Consider the following 23706-nt stretch of genomic DNA (forward strand, 5'->3'; position numbering starts at 1 on the left):
GAATAGCCAACCTTCTAGATCATCTGACTGCCCTATTGTGCTGCCACACAGGCCTCTCAAAACTGAGTGTAGTCGATCAATGCTTCGGGGTATCTTGTATGAAGTAAACTGGGTCCTACATCTACAAGTGCATTAAATGCATCTTTACAGAAGGCACTGTCCATGCCTTGAATAGGTAACCCCTGGGGTCTCGCCACTAATGCACTGCCAGGAGACCCCAATTCTGGAGTCATTCCCACATTCATGCCAATTAAAGAGTAGAAGTAGACGCGCCCATGGGTATTCTGCAGATGCAGAAAGCTACATTTTCCATAACCTCTAACGCTGCAGCTCACTCACAGATGAACTCCCAGTAGTAAAAGTAATAAACTCCCGCGTGCCACCTTCCCCGGTGTAACGACTGTTCGTGTAATTACTGTGTCTTGTTGTGCTAACCGCTTGCTTTTGCTTGCTATCAAGTTAACGGAGTCTCTTGCCGTTAAGATGATCCAGACTGTACATACATCTCAAGAACAGTCTAGTGGATCAATGGTTGTCACCATCGATAGATGTATAGAGCAGAGTGTATAAAAGAACATTCTGACATTGAAGAAGACAAACACGAAGATGGCCATTGATAAATGGATTCATAGTATGTCCCTCCTGGGCTCAAACATAAATGTAATTTTTTTCAAGACAAAAATGTATGCAGGAGTGACCAGCAGTTGATTCATTTTTCATTGACATGTCACATGATGCTAAAAACTTTTTTAGGATTTAGTTGCATGTTTTTTTGTCTGTGTTAGTCTATTCTGTTTAGTATTTGTGTCTCTTTATAAATCACCTTTTTATTATCCGTAGATAGAATCCTTTAATATTAAGCTCAGGACAGAAACATAGGCTGTGTTTCTGCCTAGGCTGAGTTACATAAACAATCACAAAAAAGTAAGGTAATTTATTTTCTCAGTTCAGATTGTCTATGTGCGCCTTGACCTCCCTTGCTTTGCTCCCCTTTTATGTAAAGTAACCAACACAGGCGGAGGCTTAAGCCAGACTCACCAAAGGTTCATCTTAGACTCAAGCAGCAGCATTCTAAAGGATCATGGGAAAACTTTTTTAAGTTCATTTAATTATTGACATCATTCATACGTCAGGAACTCCAGTTCCATGGCACGGATGTCCACTGTAAGGTCAGGCACGTCTCTGGTCTGCAGAAGTCTAATGATCTGCTCTTTGGTTTCCCTATGTTAGATTAAAACTCATCCTCCTTCTACCTGTCTTGCTAGCCACAATGGAAACCCCCTTATTATAGATTTGTCCTTATTCCTGCATCAAACTTGCAAGACCCTAATATGGATTCTGGCCATCCAATGAACTGTCACTTGTGTGTATTTTTTTTAATTTTTTTTTTTTTAAACAATTTTTATTGCAGAATCAGAAGTGTACAATCATATGGACAATCCCGCCCGTCTCCGCTCATCGCCGGTCCTCAATCGTGAACAAAACAACACACAGCCATTCAGCCGACATCCCGGAGGCAGGGCGGCGACATCTAGGAATCCGTACGTAAACCAGGCGATAAGGCAACAACATCAATATTCACTTGACATCAGTATATTCAGGCTTGTTTAAAAGATCCGCTTTTCCCTACCTTCCTGTCACTTGTGTGTAACGTATAAAAAGTAGAACAACTTCATAAAATACGGACCAGTGCCTTAACTCGCATGCAAGTTTGGGTTGCCACTGCATTGTCTGGCATTTTTCGGTCATGTTGTCAAATCAAGGAGCGTTGCACCACTGGAAGAAGTTGATTGGAGTGAGCCACGGCTCTGGTACTCACTTGGAAACTAGATGCTCAAGTAAGATAGCCATAAACTTATCAACTGTAAGCCTGTGCAATGTTCTCAGAGATCTCTTACGCAGACATCAATAGAGGCATGTCCCCACACATTGGAACAGGCATGGTGGGTGTCGAAGATGCCAACTGCTCTCTCGATGGAGTCATAGTGGACATAAACTCCTGTTAGAAAGACTAGGACCACTCCACGAAAAGCACCGCCAGAACAAAAGCAGGTGCCTGCACCGCATTAGAGCTCATGCTCATGTGAGATCTCTGGAAAACAGAACTTGGCTACAGTGGATGAAAAAGCAAGGGAGAGGTAGGGGCCGATTGCGAGGGAAAAGGTAAAGAAGTAGCAAGTTATGGAATTGGAAAAAAGGGACTTGGGGCCATATGTATCAAGCCTTTTGCGAATCGCAAACGGTCTTTTTGCGTGTTTTGCAATGTATCAAATATTCACAAAATAAGGAATCGGAAAGATTTGCGATTCCTTATTTTGCCATAGCATTTAAGGAATCGCAATTTTATGATACCTTAAATGCTATGTATGTAGCTTTTTTGGGTTGCGAATGTTGGTTAAGAATTCGCAAATTACCACCAACTTGTAGTTGATGGTAATTTGCGAATTCTTCAAAAAATGCACAATTTGGCATTTTTGAAGGTGGCATGTGATGCACACACATGCCCATAGGGCATGTATGTGCGCCATATGCACACCCATGTACATTTCAGGGGTGCAGCAGGGTGTCTTTGAGACACCCCTGCACCCTTGAAATAATTCTCAATTTGAGAATTATTTCGCTATCATTCCTATGGGCCTCCTGGCCCATAGGAATGCATTGGAAATTATTCCTTAATTGCGAATTCGCAAAATGCGAATTCGCAAATAAGGAAGATTAAGGAATCGCTAAAAAATAGCACATTTCTTCATACATACCATTTTGCGATTCCTAAATAGCGATTCCCTAAAAATCGCTATTTAGGAATCGCAAAACGGTTTGTTGATACATATGGCCCATAGTGAGGAGCGGAAAGGGGCATAGGTTTTCAGTCACTTACTACGTTGAACATGGTCTGCAAGAAACCAGAGTTTTCCTGAGCACATCACAGGGCTTCCTGGAGCCCTCATCACCCCTACACAGAGCTGTGTGCAGAAAAACAAAAACATCACCACCGTTGTTTGATTACGTCTGTAAATTATTTTGTGTGGAATCTGGATCCACATGATAGGTTATTTTTCCATTGTGTAGCCTGGGATTCTACCATTTCGTAAGTGGAGGTGGTTCATGATCTTTCCAGTAAACCATGGCTTGGAGAGTTGATCCATCTATGATGACCAACTTAGTGGAGAGGATTTTAACCCGCGGTGTTGCCAACAGGGTTTTTCTGAAGTCAGGTTGCAAATCTGACAATGTTTTTGAATGGCAGATTTAATTGAATACTCAGTCTCGAGGTAAAAGAAAAGCATGAAGTAGAAAGTTCTGATTGATTATCTTTAGTGTCTGAGTTAAGAAAAACTACCAGACTATACACGCAAGGAAGAACAAACATAACATAGCACAGGCATTTTTAAAAGTGCACTTTTACTAGTGGGTTTCCCGGTGCGGAAGAACAGATCTTTATCCGCTACCTCAATTGCAGTCCATTTATTTTTATCAGCGTTGGGAGATTGAAAGTATGAGATAACCCACTGGGATTCAACCAGTGACCGTGGGATCAAAATAAAGATCCCTGCAGTGGATGCATCAGTATACTGAGCGGACTGATCAGACACAAAGACTGTGTTATGCTGATGAATGAGGATAATTTGACCCAAATTATCGTCTGTATTTTCTCATAGTATCATATTTCTGCTTCTGATTTTCTGTGTATGTTTTTCTTATTGATAAAAGTTAAGAGGCAGGACATTTCAGTGAGCATTTGTTGCACTGCGATTGATGTAGGCAGTCATATTTTGAGCTAGTCTTGGTCAAGGTCATTACCTTGTTTGAAGGTAGTACGCTTACCCAATGGTACATCATCATCATCATCAATCATCAACAAAAAGGGCTCAGGAATGTCCCTTTGTTTGATGATATCTAGCTTGGCTGTAAAAGGTATTGCTACGTCATTCACTAGATGGAACCTTAAAGTACAATTCACTTTCAAAAAGTTGCCAAACTCTACCTTATGTACTTGGATTATCTCTTTCAGTTTGACAAATTATCATAGCGTGGTGTTACTGAATGACTGCCCTAATTCACCCATGTTTTGTCATGTGGATAAAGGTCATGTTTCCCTACTGCTCTTTTTTTATTTTTTTCTCAGATGATAGTCATGGACCCTTCCGCATTCCCATCTCACCAGCTGTTTCATCCATTGGTTTTTATACATATTTCTAGTCTCTTTCATTATTACAGATGTGTCTGTAAGACAAGCCACAGATCTAGTAAAAAATGCATTATCAGGTGGATTTGAAGTAATCAGATTTATATTGTTCTACGGCACCAGCCTTTAGTTCTAAAGACATTACAGACTCGAAAATGTATGCATCCAGGGGTTTTTGGATTCTGACTTTTCTTGGCCGGGCCATGGACTTTTTAATCTCTCATTCCTCTCTTCGCCTGTCTTTGCCCGTTCCCACCGCCTGTCTCTCTCCTGCTCTCTCCCCGCCACTGCTGCTCCCGCGGCCCCTCCCCCGCCGGTTCCCGCTCCCGCCTCCCAGCTCCGTCTCCCGCCCTCCTCCCCTATTTAATGGCAGCCACTGCGCAGGCGTGCTGCTGGCGTGCCAAATGCAAGCCCGTCTGCGCCCATCCGCGACCCAACCACGACCAGCGCCAGGACCCCAGGCCCGCCAGCGCTACACCACAGCTGTCCACGAACTCAACATAGGCAAGAACCTCAACTGCAAGCTCTCCTCACCTCTCGATACCCACGGACCCTTCATCTGCCGTCACTGCCACCATTCCTTCACCTCCACCGAGACCCAGTACCCTCCACCTCACTCCAGCAACAACTCCACTGCACCCCAAACCCTGAGATGCATCCGTCTCAACGTCTGCTCCCTACACAAACACACCACGGAAATCTGGGACTTCCTCAACAGCACCACCCCGGAAATCGCCTTCCTCACCGAAACCTGGACGAATGCCGTCTCCGGCCCAGACATCTCGCTCGCCATCCCTGAAGGAAACAAATTCACCCGGAAGGATCGCACCAACCTCCCAGGAGGAGGCTTCGCCATCGCTCACAAGACAAAGCTCTGGTTGAGCACCTATCCAGACAGGCCCACAGACCTGATGAAACACCTCCATTTCAAGATCCAGACCAACCTGCCCTCCACCCTCCAAGGCACCCTCATCTACAGACCCCCAGGAACTTGCGCTCTTTTCTCGGACTCCATCACTGACACCATCACACCGCATGCCATCACCTCCAATGATTTCACAGTACTAGGAGACCTCAACTTCCACCTCGACAACCGCTCTGACCCCAACTCTGCTGCCCTCCTGGACAACCTCCACACCATTGGACTCAAGCAGATTGTACCCGAACCTACGTACTCAGCTGGGCACATCCTCGATCCCATGTTCACAGCAGGTAATTCCGTCACTTTCAACAACACCTCCAAACTCCCATGGATGGACCACCGCTGCGTCCACTTCATGTTCGAATCCAACATCCACCGCAGATGCCCGCACCAGCTCCAACGCAGGAATTAGAGCAAGATCTCCGACGACTAGTTCACCACCGCCCTCAGCAGCTCCGCTCCCACCACCAAAGACGATGACCCCACCACTTTCGCCAGCACTTTACACAACTGGATCACCGACTCCCCCAACACCTTCGCCCCCCCTCAAGAATCCCTCCAAGACCCACGCCAAGATAGCCAGATGGTTTTCCACCGAACTCCGAGACTCAAGACGCACCTGCAGATGACTCGAGAAACTCCAAAACCCCGACAGACCTCGACAACTTCAAAACAGCTACTGCTGCCCACCACAAGCTCATCAGTCTCTCCAGGAAAGAAGCACTCCAGCACAGAATCTCCACCAACGCTCACAACAGCAAGGAACTCTTCGCCATTATCAAAAAGTTCACCTAACCCAACAGCGAGTCCACAAACATCACCCCCCTCCCAGGACCTCTGCGACAGAGTCAGCACTTTCTTCCATCAAAAAATCAAGACTTTGACGTCACCGACCCCCACGAAGAATCCCCTCCCACCGATTCCAGTAGCACGCAACCAACACTCAACAGCTCGACCACCCTCAGCATCGAAGATACTCTGAGAATAATTAAGACCACCCACTCTGGGGCCCCCACGGACCCCTGCCCCCACCACATCTACTGAAAAGTCACTGACATCGCCCCCAACTAATCCTCTCCATATCCAAAGAACTCAATATCACCAAATGCAACTTCCAAGCCGTCGCCAGATGGATGAAGAGCAGCTGCCTTCAATTCAACATGAACAAAACAGAGATACTCACCCTCGGCCCACACCCCGATGCCTGGAATGACACTTGGTGGCCCCCCGCCCTCGGGGACCCCCTCACCCCACGGACCACGCACACAACCTCGGGATCATCCTGGACTCCGAACTCAAGATGGACAGCCTGGTCAACGCCATCACCTCCTCCTGCTACCACACCCTGTGCCTCCTCTGCAAGACCTTCAAGTGGATCCCCCCTGAACACAGGAAAACGGTCACTCATGCCCTTATCAGTAGCAGACTGGACTACGGCAATGCACTCTACGCCAGTATCAACAAGAACCTTACCCGCAAACTCCAGAACGTCAAGAACGTGGCCGCCAGACTAGTCCTCAACCTACCACGTCACTGCCACATCAGCCAACACCTACATTGGCTCCCCGTCGAGAAGAGAATCACTTTCAAGCTTCTCACCTATGCACACAAGGCCCTCCACAACACCGGACCAGCAAACTTGAACCACTGCCTCGTGTTCCATGCTCCCCAGCTCTCTCTCTACTCGGCCCAGCTCTCCCTCGCAATTGTACATCAGATCAAGAAGAACAGGAGGGTGCTCCATCCCCCTCCTCACGGCCAAGGCATGGAACTACCTCTCCCTCCACCTCCGACAGACTGCTCTGTTCCCCAAGTTCCTAAAGGACCTCAAGACCTAGCTCTTCGATGGAACTCACAGGAATCTGCAGACCCCCCCTCCCTCCCCCTCCTCCCTCAGCACCTTGAGACCCGTTACGGGTGAGTAGTTCACACTTTATAAACTCCCTGATTGATTGATGGACTTACTTGCTGGTCCACAAAAACGTTAGACTTTTTTTTTACACTTCTTTGAAGATTTTTGTAGTACGTATGGTGGGGATCATAGCTATTCTGTCTAACAAAACCTATTTGATGTGGTCATAGTAACAACCTCTGTTCACCCCCTCTGTTAAAGCTTTTTAAGCTACATACATCATCAATGAAACTGGTCTGTAGCTTTTTGGTTATGTATTATTGTGATCATCCTCACCTCTGGCGGAGAAGTTAGGATGCAGTTCTCAAAGTTCAGGGTTGTATGTATTAGGAAATATCTGAGAGGATTCAACTAAGAGACATGGAGGGCCTAAAAAATATTCAAATATTTTAACGCTGCAGAAATTTTTGGCTAGGTCCAAAAAATATATCCAGCTCAGTGATCCATATATTGCATTGTTGCGTATACATTTCTCTGTCATTTTATTAAACATGTCTAGAACATCCATGACTACAGTTCTGTGTTTGAGTGGGATGATGTTATTCCCTATGCTAATTTTTGAATATATGACCAGCATTTACCCAGTAACTCCATAATATTTAGCTTTGACATGTACCAAAACATATCTGAAGATGCTGCTGCCTTTTATTGACTTAAAACCTTATAGTATTATCAGGTTTTTCAGCCTTTGCTGAAAGGGGTTTGAAATGTACACATCTCTGGCTGGTCTAATGATGCGTACTTGTTCATTTGATTCTTTAAATACATGTTAGCTGTGTAAAAAATGGTCACTTTCCTAATTGCCGGAAATAATGTATTTGAAGTATTGCATGATGGCGGCTGTTAATGTCTTACCTTTTCGGGGGAGTGGTGCGTACACACCATCAATGGATTTGCTTCCACATATCCTGCTTCTACAATTGTGGTATTGTTTTAGAGGATGAAGTCATTATATGGCTGATTTTGAGATACACCAGCAGCAAACAGATCCTCTCTAAGGAACTATCTCACCTCAATTCTATAAATTAATGATTTAGTCAACTGATAAGTGAATACGAGCCTGGCTTGAGCTTCAAGTGGCTGGCCTACCTCTAATAGTAATACAACCTCCATCACAGCTTTCCCCTGGAATTCAACACCTTTGCTGCTCTCTCCATGCCATAGCCTAGGGCTCATATCTTTGGAGAGGCACTTGCTCGGTCCAGAGAAATGGCCATCCAAGAAGCAACATAAAGTTGAGAAGATTGCTAATGATCTGGAGATGTTACCATCTCTACTTCCCTTTACTAGGAGAGGACAAACTGACATCTTTAGAATGAGCAGATATTTCAAAGTTGGAATCCAATCACAACAAAGTATAATATCAAATCATAAATTCCAAAAAGTGCTTAGAAGATGTCCAATTTTCACAACATTAGTTTGCCTTCAAATGATGTTCCTGATCAAAGTGATTCAAAATGGGACCAGATTTTCTTTGGATTAAACCAATATGCCAACGTGTGTTTCAGAACTAATGTGCAACTTAATTTATCTTTACATAGGCATGTCAATCTTTCCATGTGCTTCTTGTCATTAATTGTGTTTCAGATTTCCAACCTGTGTTCTGTTAAGTCTTTTAATGTCATGGCAGCTGCTGCATGATAATCGACTTGGGAGTCGGTCTGGATAGCTTTTTGCTATGTCCACGTTTCTTGGGGTCTCCTAGGCCACAATTATGGTTTAAATATATTTATTCAAAAAATAGGTTGGAAATGGTAGGTCCCACCACAAATACACACTTACACAAAATATCATCCGGTGCCAACAACCCAGGTGAAATCCATACCTGAAACCCACTGGCAAACCCACCATAGAAAACACCAATTAACAGCTTCATGGGACAACCATGGTAGTCTACATGAAAAAACACATCAAAAGCAAAGAAAGCAAAAAAGAGGGAACAGGTGTTCCTTCAAGCTGAGGCTTCTTCACTGAAGACCTTCATTAAAACTAGCACAAACAAATAATTGTTTTGTTTTTATAATGATATCTTTCAAACAATGAATGAAGAACCACTCTGCTGTAAGAACTGTAGACCACAATGCCCATCAGCACTTCAAAAGACCTCCATCCGAATGCTGCCCAAACCCACTCGCAGACTGGCTTCTCCCATTAAAGAGACCGGCAAGGACACTTAGAAGCAACGAAGAACAATCACACCCACCCACAGATATTAACGACACCCACCAGAAATGCTTATTCGCATGTTCCGTACAGTCACACTAGAAAATAGTAATGTCTGATGTTATCATGATTTGCCCAATGTTCTGCATGGAACTTCCTATGTTCCCTGGTAATATATGCTTACTATTTGTATACCCGCTTTTATCTGAACCTTAAGTTCATCTTCGCTTAGCCTAAGTGCATTGTGTTACTAACTGCTGAATCTCCCAGCACCTCTGGTGGGGCCAATCCTTGACCTCAGCCAAATCAGTAAGCCATGGATATCTCAGGCAGCCTTATTGGTCACCCACATCTGGACAGCTGGGTGCAAGTTGTTGTTGAAGTTTGGCAGCAGTGACCTCTTCCTGGCCAGCAGCACAGATGAATAACAGAGTTGGGCAAGACTGCCCACGTCCACCCTGATGCCTTCCCTTGCCCCAACTTTCCCACCACCACTCCTGCAGCTGAGGAGGTGTTGCCCAGTGCTGCACGGTCTTCTCTTTGCAAGTGGACTGTTACTGAAGTCTCCGTAAAGTGCTGTGAAAGTGCTCCGAGAGGGATGTTATGCTAAATAAATTTTGCTGGGAATGTTGACAACCCTTTGCAGGGTTTTTATTGCCAACACATAAGAAATGCCGAACTAACCCCAGGGCAGTGCTGAAAAATGCAGAATGTCTGCAGGGTGCGGCTGTTCTTGAAAGTATTCCAACAGCTGAGCTCTGCACTTCACTTGTGTCCTGTACGCTCCTTCAGCTCTCAGTCCTTCGTTTTGTTAGGGTTTGGCTTCACCCAAGGAGTTGAGCCTCTCCTTACACACCCACTTGATGTTAAGAGAAGGAAGCAGGTGATATCAACATTAAAATAAAGTACCCTGCCTTCCCGCGCACTGTAATTGTTTTCTTGAAAGACTTCGTGTTTCAACTTGATTTATCACGTCATATATGGATTTATTTAACTCAGTGTACTAATGAAAAAGACAACATTCACATTCGATGCAAGGTCGGAGAGAGAAAGAGTTAACCACGAATTGCACAATGTGAAAAAAACAGTAAAACTGGGATCAAGCCTGGCTACACCTGTTGCCAAATTGGTTGATCCTCGACAATTGCCAGAATTCACTGCCTCCTTTTCCTTTATGATCACGTTTGAGTGCACCAAAAATACACCAGTTAAGGGCATGCGCTGTTCACAAACCTGTCTTGTGTATGCTTTAAAAGACTTCAATGTTGCTCCATCTGTAATTAAAAAAAAAGTAGGCCACATTGGGTACAGGAGGACAACTGACCACCCTATTGGGTCACTAATGGATTCACCGTCAGGGCAATGGGGGCTGAATGCTGCTAGGTTCGTGTTCAGAAATTTCACTCAATTGTATGCAGTGAAACAACTCAATGTACTAAAAGCAAACACGATAAAGAAATGCACTTTTGTGAAGTGTGAAGTTGTTATCATATTTTACATGACATTTGTGGCACGATTTCTGTGTCAAGTATGTTAAAGGCTCGGCCCTTGTTATGACTCTTAGAGTCAAGCCAGACCCTTGGCTTGGCTTTCCTAATTAGTTTCCTGGCTCGTCCACCTATAATGAGAAGACAGATTTGAGCCTAAAGTAAAACTGTGAGGATGGAGAGGTCATGGGAATGCACAGTGTTTAATAAATGCAACCAGCCTGAAACCAGGGCAGCAGATCGCGTAGACACTGATTTCTATTCAGGCCTTACCTCTAGAATCCCCACTCAAGAACTTTTTCTAGCCTTTGGTGGGAGGGGCTTGCTTGATCATCTGTTACACTAATTCTCCAGACAGAATTGGCAGTGGTGTAAGGCAATGCACACCCCTCTAAAGTCAGGTGGCGCATGATCCAAAACAAAGGACACGAAGGCCTTGATTAGGAGGGTCGCGTGAACAGTTATCAGCACGGGACCCCCCCACACGCAAAGTGTGCACCTGATTCATAAGGTGTGTGCAGGGCTTAACTTTTTCAGGGAGCTCAATCTGTGCCTTTACAAACTGATGCAAATCGGAATGGGGGAATAACTGGGTGACATTGCAGGTTATTCCCCATTCCGATACGCTCAAACAGTTAGTCTGCCTGAATTGCACCGGGGTGGAGCTGTTGAGAAGTGGGCAGGCAGCAACATCTAGTGTGTTAACTAGGCACCCGAGATATAACCCTCCCCCTGAGAGGAACAAACAGCCCTTTGTGGCTGCAATAGTAGTTAGCCCACAGACTGGATTCAGGACCTAACAGTTCAGTACATTGGATCCTGGTGCAGGTCTGAAATATGGCAGATGACTACATAGATATGAAACACTACATGGTCGCATCAGATTCCTGTGCCGGAGGACACCAACATCGCAGTAGATCACCTCCCACCACCATAGACATCTTTAATTCCACGTAAGTGTTTCCTCTCACGAATCCCTTCCAGCCCACCGCTATCTCAGTTGCCAGGAGACCATTTCAGAATCAAAACAGATTCCCTCCCAATGATGCAGTCTTCCATCACAGTAAATCCCTGTCTTGTGGGACCACGCGAGCAGTGCTCGTCCCGCTCCTGTCTTGCAGTGAGAGATCACCCGGCTGCCCATTCTGAGATCACGTCAGATTCTCTTCCCATTAGAAGCACTGGTGGATCAAGGCCAGATTCCCCTCTCAGGAGATGGTACTGTCCCAAAACACTCCCCTTCCATGGCCGGAGCTTTTGAAAATATGATAATTCCCTCCTATAAGAGCAACAGCTATTTCGCCCTCAGATGGAACTCTATGGTAAAAGAAAAGGAAGAAAGACTACCCCTCCATTGAGCGCTTGACTTATACAAAGAACATTTATGTTGCAGGACCCAGGAGATTCCAGTAGATTCCTCTCACATGGGGCAGAATGTAATCACTGGCACAACTCAGATGTAGGATCAACGTGGGCCTAGTGATATTAGCGGATCCTCCCCTGCATAGGACTTTTTTTCAGTGATACGGATTCTAATGACTCAACAGCTTCCGTAACACCAGAGCACTGTTGTTACTGTACAAACTGTTCTGCCGAATGATCAACTTTCAACCTACTTCACAAGTCCAGCTTATGGATCAATGCAAACTGAGCCGCTTAGCGGATTCCATTGGAGCTCAGAAAGTTCTTTGCGAATGCCCCAGCAAAGATACCACGTTAAAAATAAAGTCTTGGAATTCAATACAGACTGAAATTTGGAAGAGTATTAGTTATGTTCAGATTTTTAGATAGTGTCTATTACAGCTACTTAGTCTGTTTCAAAGCACATTTAATGTGGACATGCAGAGGAGGACACGGTAAAGCGGGGTGCAACAGATGACACAATGTTATCAAGTAGGGGAATCAAGTTTCCACGTTGCACAGGCATAAAATTGACCTGATTACCATTCTGGATCCCAGGTCCTCTAAGTTATAAAGTTTAGGAGATCTTATTGACTCACCAATGGATAAAACCTCTTCAGGTCACTCAATGTTGGTGAAGAGTTCTCATCTTCACTGGCAGGGTGGTGCATTGAACAGACACCTTTTGCACAGTAAATGTTCAACACAGATGGATATGTGTCTCGCTAATCTAGGTTCTTTGATATCTGTATCTGATTGCTAGTGTAGTGTCCAGCATATGTTCAGAAAGGCTGCGTCCATGCCACATTTTTAGGATTTCCACACAAGAATTTGCATGCGATGTATCAGTGGTTATGCTGAAAATCTGGTATGGTTGCGGAACTCCAGGACCTATGTTTGACACATCATCAAACACCTTGGATATATGATATCAACCAAATGCCCTACCATACGAGAAGTGTGTATTACTAAATGACTGGCAATGTCCTACCAATGTTCAAACATTGTATGCCCACTGATAACTTTTATGCTGTACAGCATTCTGACACGCTGTGCGCTACATAAAACGGCACATAGAAGAGGCCCATGATCATTGATGACTCTTAGTCTAATACCGATTGGCCACTAGGGCCCCGATGTAGGTAAAATAGATTTACCGATTTTTAATTACCGAATTTTACCGATTCGGTAATTAAAAATCGGTAAATCTAAGGGGTGGATATGTAGGAACATCCAGATGTTCCTTTTACCGAATCGGTAAATATCTGTATTTACCGATTCGGTAAATACCGACCGGTAAAGCCCCATTCATTCCTATGGGCTTTGAAGCCCATAGGAATGAATGGGGCATTACCGGTCGGTATTTACCGAATCGGTAAATACAGATTTTGACAAGGGTGCAGGGGGTGTCACTTTGACACCCTCTAGCACCCCCAAAAAAAGATTTGGGGGCCATGTGGCAGGCATACCTGCCCTAAGGGCAGGTCTGCCTGTCATATGGCACAGGTGTGCATGCACACATGTGCATGCACACCGGAATCGGTATTTTACCATCAAATATATTTGATGGTAAAATACAGATTCGGTAAGGGTTGTGGGACTCAGAAGAGTCCCACCTACATATCAAAATTAACGAATAGGTATAAATACCGATTCGGTATTTCACAGAATCGGTAAATTTACCGATCGCTAAATTTACCGATTCTGTGAAATATGTGGCCCTACATACCATTTACTGGATACCGGTCGGTAACGGCCGAAAATACCGATTTTCGGCCGTTACCGACGACCTACATCGGGCCCTAGATCCCAGGATCCTTGGTAGCACCAACTGGCACCAGCATTGGCAGCCTCAATAGTACTGCCAACCATCAACAAACATTCCCATGCTCATGAGCAGGGTTACAGTACTTTGACAGTGGTGCCCGGAAGCTGGCCTTTTTGGGGAGAATCCTGCAGCAAGAGTTTAGTCCAACATTTTAATCAGTATTATATCCGCACGCGGACCAAGAGGAGATTCACTTCTCAGGGTATGCTGTGGAAAGAAGAAGGTCAAGCAACTCAGACAAAACCAACAAGTGATATAAGAGTGGTTCCTACCTGTAGTAGTAGGGTTTGTCCATTCAGGGAGTCCTGCTGCTGTTGGGCGATGGTGACTCCCAGCACCAAGGTGTGGATCCCACACGACACCGTTGTGATCAGCACGATGGGCGTCAGGCGCAAGGGCAGCGTGATGAAGAAGGAGAAGACGAAGAAAGCCTGCCAGCCCACTGTGTCGCTGGCTTCGTGAAAGTTGGCAAAGTTCAACCCCAGGTAGGAGAAGATCTGGGCCGCTATCAGGATCCAGAGGATGTAGGGCACGAACTTGCGGGAGATGCGGTCAGGCAGGAGTCCATACTTGCATAGGATGAAGAGAAGGATGTGGGCCAGCAGCCCTATGCACGCCACCAGGGTGGAGGCCAGCTTGTCGCTGGTGTAGACCACCGCGCACATGATGATGACGTAGCAGTCAAACAACGCGGCGAAAACCACCAGCACGAGGAGCGTCTCATGGCGCTGTCGCCGGAAATACGTCTGGTAAAGGTTCTCCAAGGACTCCGGGGCAAAAGTTAGTCTCATGAAACGGGGCAAGCAGAGGCAGCACCCCGAGTTCCTGACCGTCACCTCGTGGTTCCGGCCTACCCCATGATCCGGGCCAGAAGGGAGGCTGACCGAGTACTCCGCTGAGTACTCAGCAGAGTATTCAGGCTCTGAGAAGGCTCTGTTCCTAGGCATTGTGCTGGAAAATCAGTTCTCTGTTGCCCTGGGAAGAAAGCAGGGAGCCGGCATACACCGCTGCTCAGATCTACAGGTGGACGTAGGCGAGCTTATCCACAAAAACCCAGCCTAAACTTAGGACATCTCTGCCAGCTACTCATCCCTCACTTACAGCCCTACTACATCATGCTAGCCTCACCAACTGTTATTTAACCACAAACTGGGAATGAAAGAGAAATAAAAAAGCAGGTTTCAAAATCCCATAGTCAGCAGACTTCCTTAATGTATCTTACATACATACCCTCTTTAAAGCTGGCATCTCCATGGCCCCTTTGCCACCCACTCCCCCAAACCTCTACAGAATAACAGAATAAAAACTATCTTTTTACCTGAAAGGGTCTATTCCTGCCCAGTGTGCCTTTAAACCAGATCTGTTCTAGGTTTCATTTTTAATGAACATCCATGCAAAAATATGTCCTTTGTTACTAAAAACCAGGTTACTTATTTGTATTTAAATGCTGTCTGGAATAAAGGGATTGTGGGGGCCTCGTTTTGTCTGTTTTCAGTCGAGGCAAGCCACTCGCACTCCTGGGCTCAGGCCTAAAATTAAGTAGGTCCCTATTGGTCTAAAAAACACGCTCTACCATTGTTCCTAGATGTAAAAATGCAAAAATAAAATAAAAGGAGAAATGTCACCCGATCTCTACATCACGCAGTTCCATCCTCTCGGTGCCGATCCAGCGTCACAGGTGTCAGGGGCATGTTCTGCGGCCGGGGGCGGGGTGCCGTTTGAGACTGGTCCAAAGGCGCTCCCAGGTGGTTCTGCAAACTACGCAGACACCACAACGGCGACGACGGGGGTCTTAGTAGAGAAACGTTTTATTTTGGGTGCTGCTGCGTAGCCCCGTGGCCCCCCGAGGCCTCTTCCTTCCCAGTCCTCGTGCTCTGCGCACCCATCGTCTCGGGCGAGTGGACTGCGTGCACCCCCTGCAGATCCGGAAAATACCAATAAAAAAACAGCGCTCCCCTCCTTATAGGATGGATTGTCCTACCGCGAGAAGGCCCGTCCAGCGGCGCTTCAGCGCGGGCAGGTCACCCCCATGCCGCAGCCAGGCTCCTCCAGATGTCAGCCTGCCTCCCCAGATGAAAGCATCCCTTGGGTCACCCCCTCTTATAGCAACCTCTGGCAGATGTCAGCTGATGACGCCCCCAGCTGTCAGACTCCCAAAGCTTCAAGCGCCCTCGAGTTGGCAGCCCCCCTCCACCTGCCAGCCACCCCCCCGAAACAATAATGATCCTCGCGCTGTCACCCCCTCCAGCAGCAGCCTCCTCCAGCAGTCAGCCTCCTTTAGCTGCTAGTGTCTTCCTCTAAGCAGCCTCTTCCAGATGTCAGCCTCTTCCAGCATCCGCAGCCTGTCAGCCTCCCCCGACGGACACTATGCTGTCTCTCGCTGTCAGCCTCCCCCAGCAGTCAGCCACCTTTAGCTGCTAGCGTCTTCCTCTAAGCAGCCTCTCTTCCAGATGTCAGCCTCTTCCAGCATCCGCAGCCTGTCAGCCTCCCCCAACGGACACTCTGCTGTCAGCCTCCACCAGCCTGGTCCAGAAGTCGTCAGAGCATCCCTGCTTCGATGTGTTATCTTTCCACCTAGTAAACAAAGACCGAAACACTCACAGTTCCTCCAATGGGGGGAAATGCAGGTTCTCTCCGGACTCCAAGCTGCATATGTCCCCCCGGTGCATGAGCAGAGCACGGGGTCTCCCTGCGAGCCCCCGCTATGGCTCGGCGCGGCCCTCCCCGTCCATCCGGCTGCTGCTATGACTGCGCGCCTCCCCGGTGCCTGCTGCCTGCTGCCTGCCGGCTGCTGATGATGAAACGAGCGTGATGCTCTCCCCCCTCCTCCCCTCTTCCCCCCTCTTCCTGCGGTCCTGGTGGGCGGGAAGCCCTGCACACCGGCGCGGGCGGGGCCCAGGGGGAGGCGTGGGAAAATGGGGGGCGGGCCGGGCTGGGAGCAGGTGTGTCGGGGAGGAGGGGGCTCCGTGCGTTGTGCAGGCCGGGAATTCCCAGCTCGGCGCTGGAGGGGGGTGGAAGTGAGGAGACTCGGGTGTTGGGGGAAGGGGGACGTGGATTGATGAAACAGTAACAGAAGCAGTGTCGTAATTTCCGGGGTGCAAAGCAGTTGTGTGGAGGTGGAGTTCTGATTGTTTTTTTTTTTGGGTGGATACTGGGAGATGTCGTTGGCACATGCAACCCCCAAATAAAAAACCCGAGCCACTATTGGGTGTCAAACTGCAGGGCACACGTCCTTAAAAAAGAAGTGGGGGGGACTGAGCATGTTAGGCAGTAACCAAGTGACATCATGGCGTATGACATCACAGTGCGTGACATTGCACGTGGCATCGCAGGAAGTGATCTCACAACCCATGACCTCACAAGACGTGACATCACAAGAAGTGATATCAGATCTTAAGACATATATTTATCAGGTATATCATGAGTACCTTTGAGAGCATTACTGTATTCGACAACTAATATTTTGCATCGCGGCTGTGCTAAAAAAGTGACGCAACCCAACACAAAAGCTGGGGCTCAATGTATATACATTTAGGGCCTCATTTACAAGAGGCCTGCGCAGCTGGAGCATCACTTTTTATGACACTCATTTGGTGCAGGCCCCTCAATCCTATCTATGTGGCGATGCAAAGTCACCCTGCGTGGCTTTGCATGGCCTCATAGACATGGAGTAAGGCAAGGCAAGCGCTGTGCTGCCTGACTCTGCGCCAAGAAGGCGTTCCATGGATGTTGCTCTGGGTGCTCAAACGCAACAACCAGGGTATTTGACACTGCCCCAGATTTACAAATTCATGTAAACACCTAAACCTTATGCCTCCCCAGAGCAGGTGTAACAAGGAGAAATGCTTTCATTTCTCCTTGTTTTCTCCCTCATTCCAAATGTGCTGCGTTCTGCAGCACACACAACTAGGAAAAACCCTCTTGTGATTGTTTTTGTGCAGGAAAAACAATCATGCCAACAACACAGACACCCTTGCACCACGGTGCATGGGTGCCTATTTTGGCGCTCAGCTGCAAATTATGCGCTGGCTGAAAGGACAGGAATCCCCTGTATGCTGATAATATGGTGCATTTCTGCCCTTTTGAATTGGCGTAGGGCTGCACAGCAAAAAGACTTGCAGCACTGCCCTACGCCAATTCTTTGCAAATGAGGCCCTAATGTTTTAAAACCCAGCCACAAAGAAATTGGCAACAAGGAGAAACGTGGCAGGAAATCTGTTCAGCTTAATTGGTTTCAAAGTCTGAATTTTAAAATATTTTATAGGGCTAAGGCAGCTGCTGTAGAGAATAGAGATCTTTGAGTAACAATTAAATCTCAGGGATAAATAATAATGGTAAAATAACGTTGCAGATTAACATAGTTGCTGGAGAGATCTGTTTTGTTTAGTCCCAGTTTTGGATTAAAGTAGCGTAGAGGGTTAATATGTCTCCTGCAAAGCACATTATGTAACATGGAGATGACAGATTTTAATTTTATGTAAATATATGAGTGGGTTACTGCTTTTAACATAGAGATCCTTCTGTTACTTGAGGTTCATAGATTGTAATCCTTCTAATAAATCACAGTGAGCTATGAAGAACATAAGTTGTAGCCATCACTGCCTTTTGTATCACATCCTGTACATTTATTTAAAACACATATGATTTATTGTCAATGCATAATGTGTACGTGTGATGTAAACGCTCCAACACCCTGCAATAGGATGAGTAGCACTATAGCACTATAAAAGAAATAAAACAAAATATTGGTATTTAAATTGTTGTGTAAATATTGGGACAGACCAACACAGCTGACATTCTTTCAGTGCATGCATATCTCTTATATGCAGGGACTGTACAAAGTCAAAAGCCTCTCTTAAGTACCTGTGAAGTGATAAGCTGTGTGCCTTTATTTCCCCTCCATTGCATCTATGTGTGAGGCTCTAGATTGCTCCATGCCAGGACACTCCAACAAAAGAGGGCCTGATGGCCCCTTAACTTCGACTTTTGTTAATGGACCAGTTGGAATCTGATAAGCCCCTTCCCCGCATGCACATCGCTGCTTGGAAGGAAAGCAGACAACGTGGCAAGAATTGCCAAATGTGTCCTGGGGTCTGATAATTAAACCGGTATTCTATGGGGCCCAACATCTTTGCCGGGTAGAGGGCATCTACCCTGTGAAAAGATTGGGTAGACTCCGTCTACGCGCGTGTACCCTCGACTTGTGTCCTGGTGGTCAAATGCACTGGGATATTCGCTGCCTGCACTTCCAAAACAGTGTAGTCAGTGATGAGTGTTTATACTGCAGTGTTGGGTTAACTATTCATTCACCTTGCAGGAAGTCATGCCCACAACCACACATTCAAACGGCAGCTCTGGTCTACAGAAGTCACTCAAACCCGGGGCGCACCACACACGGTCTCAGTCAGCAGCAGTGCAGGAACAATTTTCAGAGTGGGGATGCTGTCATCAATATTACATCATTGAACTCATAGAGACTGTGAAAAGTCCAAGTTTTGCATAAAGGACAGGTGTAGCAAATGAGCCATGCCCATTCAGCAAGAGAGTCTACGGGTGCAGTATGTTGCTGGTGTTAAATTTCGGATTATAGTGTTGAAAATATATTACTAAAGCATGGTATTGTAGGTCGTTTGTGCACAGTATAACCGTTGGGATGGTGCCAGACGGATTCTATGCACCCCCCCCCCGGATATGTTTTCCTATAGGCCAGCTAGCTTACAGTGCTACCATAAGCCCCCCTAAACTTAGACAGGTAGCAAATGGTTCTGGCAACCACTGAACATTACAACCCTGATCCCCAGGAATCGTTGTAACAGATCTAGAACCGTTTTTCCCAGTCACTCATGCTCTCTTTTTCTCAGAGAAATATTCAAGGAATGGGAAACATCCTTTACAACGCAACTTTTACCACGCAGTGCTGTTACAACGCAGGTTTTACAACGAAAACCATTACAACACATTGCACTGGGGGGCGCTCTAGGATAGGGATTACGTTTAATTTACTATCCAACACCTTCCCTAGTGTCCACGGGGACTGGAGTTGGAATAGTAAATTAAACTATTCACTATCCAGCACTCCAAAGTGTAATGCGTTGTAATGGTATGCGTAGTAAAATCTGCGTTGTAACAGCATGCGTGGTAAAAGCATGCGTTGTAACGTCGTACATCCTCAAAGAATACATAGTGGGGCATTTCTAATGCTTATTGAACCAACGTGATTCTTGTATAGAACATATGTGCTGTAATGATCAATAGACAGAAACAGATAGAAGTTATCATGTGTACCAGGACAGTGAACAGAATAAAAGGTTCCACCATCGTGCTATTATAGTGTATATATGCAGGCATATAAAACAATCTAGAAATCTGGCATACTCCTACTATGGAGTCCGTAACCTAAGTGTCTAGGGCATATGTGCATGTGCTCTTACCTAAAGGGAAAGAATGTAAGTCCCCATTGTGTTCACAAGCTGGACACCCTTGCGGAGAGATTAGCAAGTTGCTGGACCGAAGCTTTAGCATGTAGAGACCTCACCAATGTCAGCAAAGCGCTCCTCTAACTAAACATAGAAATGTTTGTTTATAATGAAAAGCATCCTTGCAAGTCCTATGCAAGCCAGCGTTGTTTTGGTATATAGATAGTCTTGTCGCCCCATGGATGAAAAATAGAACGACATTTGCCCAATGTGTGTCGAGGCCTTGTGTATGGGGTTCAAGAAATCGTGATAAGGTTAAGCGAAGCGTAACCTGTAAACAAACCAGTTTCAGAGAAACTAATCCAACACGCAAATGTGTGAAAAAAGTTATTTAGAGAATGGGAAGGCAACTTAAGAAACGGGTTTGTGATAAAAGATGGCATTGTTTTTAGCTGGGCCTAACTAAGACACATAACACCCAATTTAGAGAGATTCGCTTTGATTTTTAGAAAGCTGTAAAAGTCCATATTAGATAGAAAATATGTCTTCTGGAGTGATGCAAAGGATAAAGGAATATCATCCTCCAGCAGATCAGATACTACGTTAATGCCATTATTAGCCCACGTGGGGCCCACTTCGGCTGAGACTGTAGTTATTGTTTAAGGATTATTCCATAGAGAGAGGGTCGAGGATCCAGATAGGGTTTGGGACAAGGATTTATCATCTGGAGAGCTGGAAAAGTATTAAGGAAGATCTGGCTGGAGTGAGCTGGTGTCAGGGTTTACATTGACAGCACCACAAGCAATGAATATGGTGAAATAAGATGTAATTTTACCAAGAGCCAAGGGACTGTTACCACTAACTGATTATCAAACCATTGAGTGTGGCATGCGACTAGAAGGGCCATTTGGTAATTAACCCAGTAGGGAAAACCACATCCTCCCATCGAGCGAGGCAATCGGAGTTTCTTAAGACTAATTCTGGATTTTTTGTTGCTCCAAAGAAAGCTCGTCAACTGTGGAGAAACAATTATTTGGAGATAAGCGTACAGGGAGCATCATAGTAAAAAAATTCACAAGTGGGGTAATCATCTTCTTAAGAGTTTCTAATCTCCCTCACTACAATATTAACTTTGGGGACCAAGAAGATAAGGGTCTTAAATTGAATCTATGTTCTTCTGCTCATGAACAGTTATTGATTCTATGAGATTACTGGAGAACCAGATACAGAGATATTTTATCATTTTTGGTTGCCATTGGAGACCGGACTGTCCTGTACAAGAGTAGTGACAGTGGACATTGAGAGGCCTAACCTCCGTCTTGTCGCTATTTAAGGTGTAGCCTGCAAATTCCGCAAAAGAATGAACCAGAGAAATTACCTTAGGGATCAGAGTGTCAGGATTTTCTGAAAAAATACGTATGTCATCTGGGTAGGCAGCTCTCTTTAATGTATGCAATCCAAAAGTAACACCTTTGATATCAGGAGATTCGTTAATCAAAACTAGCAGAAGATCTATCACCAAAAGAAACAGAAGGGGAGATTAAGGACAATCCTGATGAGTGCCTTGATGTATACAAAAAATGGAAGATAGAGACGCAATAATGCTTATTCAAGCAGTGGGAGCAGCATGGAGAGACATAATCATTGAGCAGAAATAGTTCCCAAATTATAACCTTCCAGTGATGCTTTGAGAAATGGCTAATAAACTTTATCAAAAGGCTTTTCAGTGTCTAAAGCAATAACTATAATGGCAGGAGAAAGGTTAAAAAAATATTCAATGCAGTATTGTAATATGCAAGCTTTTTGCACTACATACATTATGAGTGATTGATGCAATATCTTTAAACTTTAAACAAGATAACATTTGGTAATAACTAGTTGGGTTCATCTTGGAGAAGTCCAACTTGGAAGGGGTGGTGGAAAACATAATTAGACAAATGAGGGAATGGAGGGGTGCTTGTTAGGGGGCCATGAGTAAGTAGTGTTAGGCCAGATTCTAATGTTGGCCCAGAGCCACCATTTGGTATGTTATTCTCTATCTGAGGAGGACACAGGAGTAGACTGATGTGAGGTGATAGAGGGATATTCTGCTATATGCTTTTTGAATAGTATTAGCATGGTGTTTCAGGCAGCTGCTACGAGACGTTTTCTTATTCTTCGGCTTCCTCACGATTCAGCGCAGTACTTTGTGCTTCACCCCAATGGAGCAAAGCTCAACATAATTGGAGAAAGGTTGGAGGCTGTTGTCCACGCCAAATCATAGTTAGTATGGGCTTGGCTAAAAGAAGAGCTAAATTAGCAAAGCGTATCCACACCTTGATACCCTGCGCTGTAGTTTCCCATGAGATGAGTATTGTTAGCTCTGTAACTGTTGCTAATAGGGCTTGTACCAGTTGCCAGAAACCAGCAGTATCCGGACATGCCCAAAGCATGTGCCTAAGGTCAGCTGACTGCTATGCAAACAAATGATGGACGGAATGCTGAATAAATCATACATTCCCCCCCAGTAAACAGATCTGGGTTAAATCATCGTTCTTTTCCTCACCATGCCACCCCAGTTTAAATCCAGCAATATGCAAATCAGTCTTGACCCTGTGACTCATGGGAACAATCCAGACTGAATTGCCAAGCCAGGTCCTCCCTGGACCGTAAACAAGCATCCTGGGAGCGATTTCTGGGTATTACCCTTCATCAGCCAGGCTAGCTTGAAAACGGTCCAAGGATGCTTGTTTCAAGTCCAGGGAGGACCTGGCCTGGCAGCTCGGGCTAGACTGTTCCAGTTGGGTGCAGGGTCAAGACTGATTTGCATATGGCTGGGTCCAAACTGGAATGGCATGGTGAGCAAAAAAACGATGGATTTAGGCCCCGATCTCTGTACTGGGGTGAATGTATGACTTTGTTGTGCATTCTGTCCATCAAATGTCCTTTTTGCACAAGGTCATCCGACAGCACTCAGCATCTAGGGAAGGCACATTCAGCTGATGAGAACATACAGTTTATCTGGGAAGGTGTGAGATAAGCCCAATGGAGAATTATAAATGGAATGTTCTTAAATTGTGAATTTCTAGAGATAGTATGACGGGATTCAAGTGCCAGCGCTAAATCCTCCTTCCCTTTCTGATGGAGTTGGCTCAGCGAGATCCCAGTATGATACCTAATGGCCCTGTAAAATCACATGATTAGGTGTCGAACTGTTCCCAAGGTGTGTAACCCATGTATCACTGCGTGTGTTGGTGGTTAGGTGTCCATCACACCCCACAGCCCTACAGAGGGCTCCTACTAACTACTCATGTAGTAGAATTTGAGTTGGAGGAATGCTAATTTCCTGATATATCTGACCAAATGTAAGTAAGTGGCCATTCTGAAACAAATGCCCCACTGCGTCGATGGA

The 23706-nt window shown here is 45.7% G+C and overlaps 1 protein-coding gene across 3 annotated transcripts in view; it reads right to left on the reverse strand.

Annotated features, from left to right (window-relative positions):
- The window catches only part of ADCY3 (adenylate cyclase 3), a 519000-nt gene that overhangs the window by 405079 nt on the left and 90215 nt on the right, over nt 1-23706 (reverse strand). The window contains exon 1 of one of the 3 annotated variants that reach the window (XM_078649930.1): nt 14172-16685. The exons of the other annotated variants lie outside the window; for them this stretch is intronic. Within the exon in view, the coding sequence (XP_078506056.1) occupies nt 14172-14846 (675 nt within the window). The 5' untranslated portion in view covers nt 14847-16685. Of the gene's footprint in view, nt 1-14171; nt 16686-23706 lie in introns of those variants that run through there. 3 annotated transcript variants of the gene reach the window in all.

This window comes from Lissotriton helveticus, chromosome 6, assembly GCF_964261635.1.
Source record: "Lissotriton helveticus chromosome 6, aLisHel1.1, whole genome shotgun sequence".
NCBI lineage: Eukaryota > Metazoa > Chordata > Amphibia > Caudata > Salamandridae > Lissotriton > Lissotriton helveticus.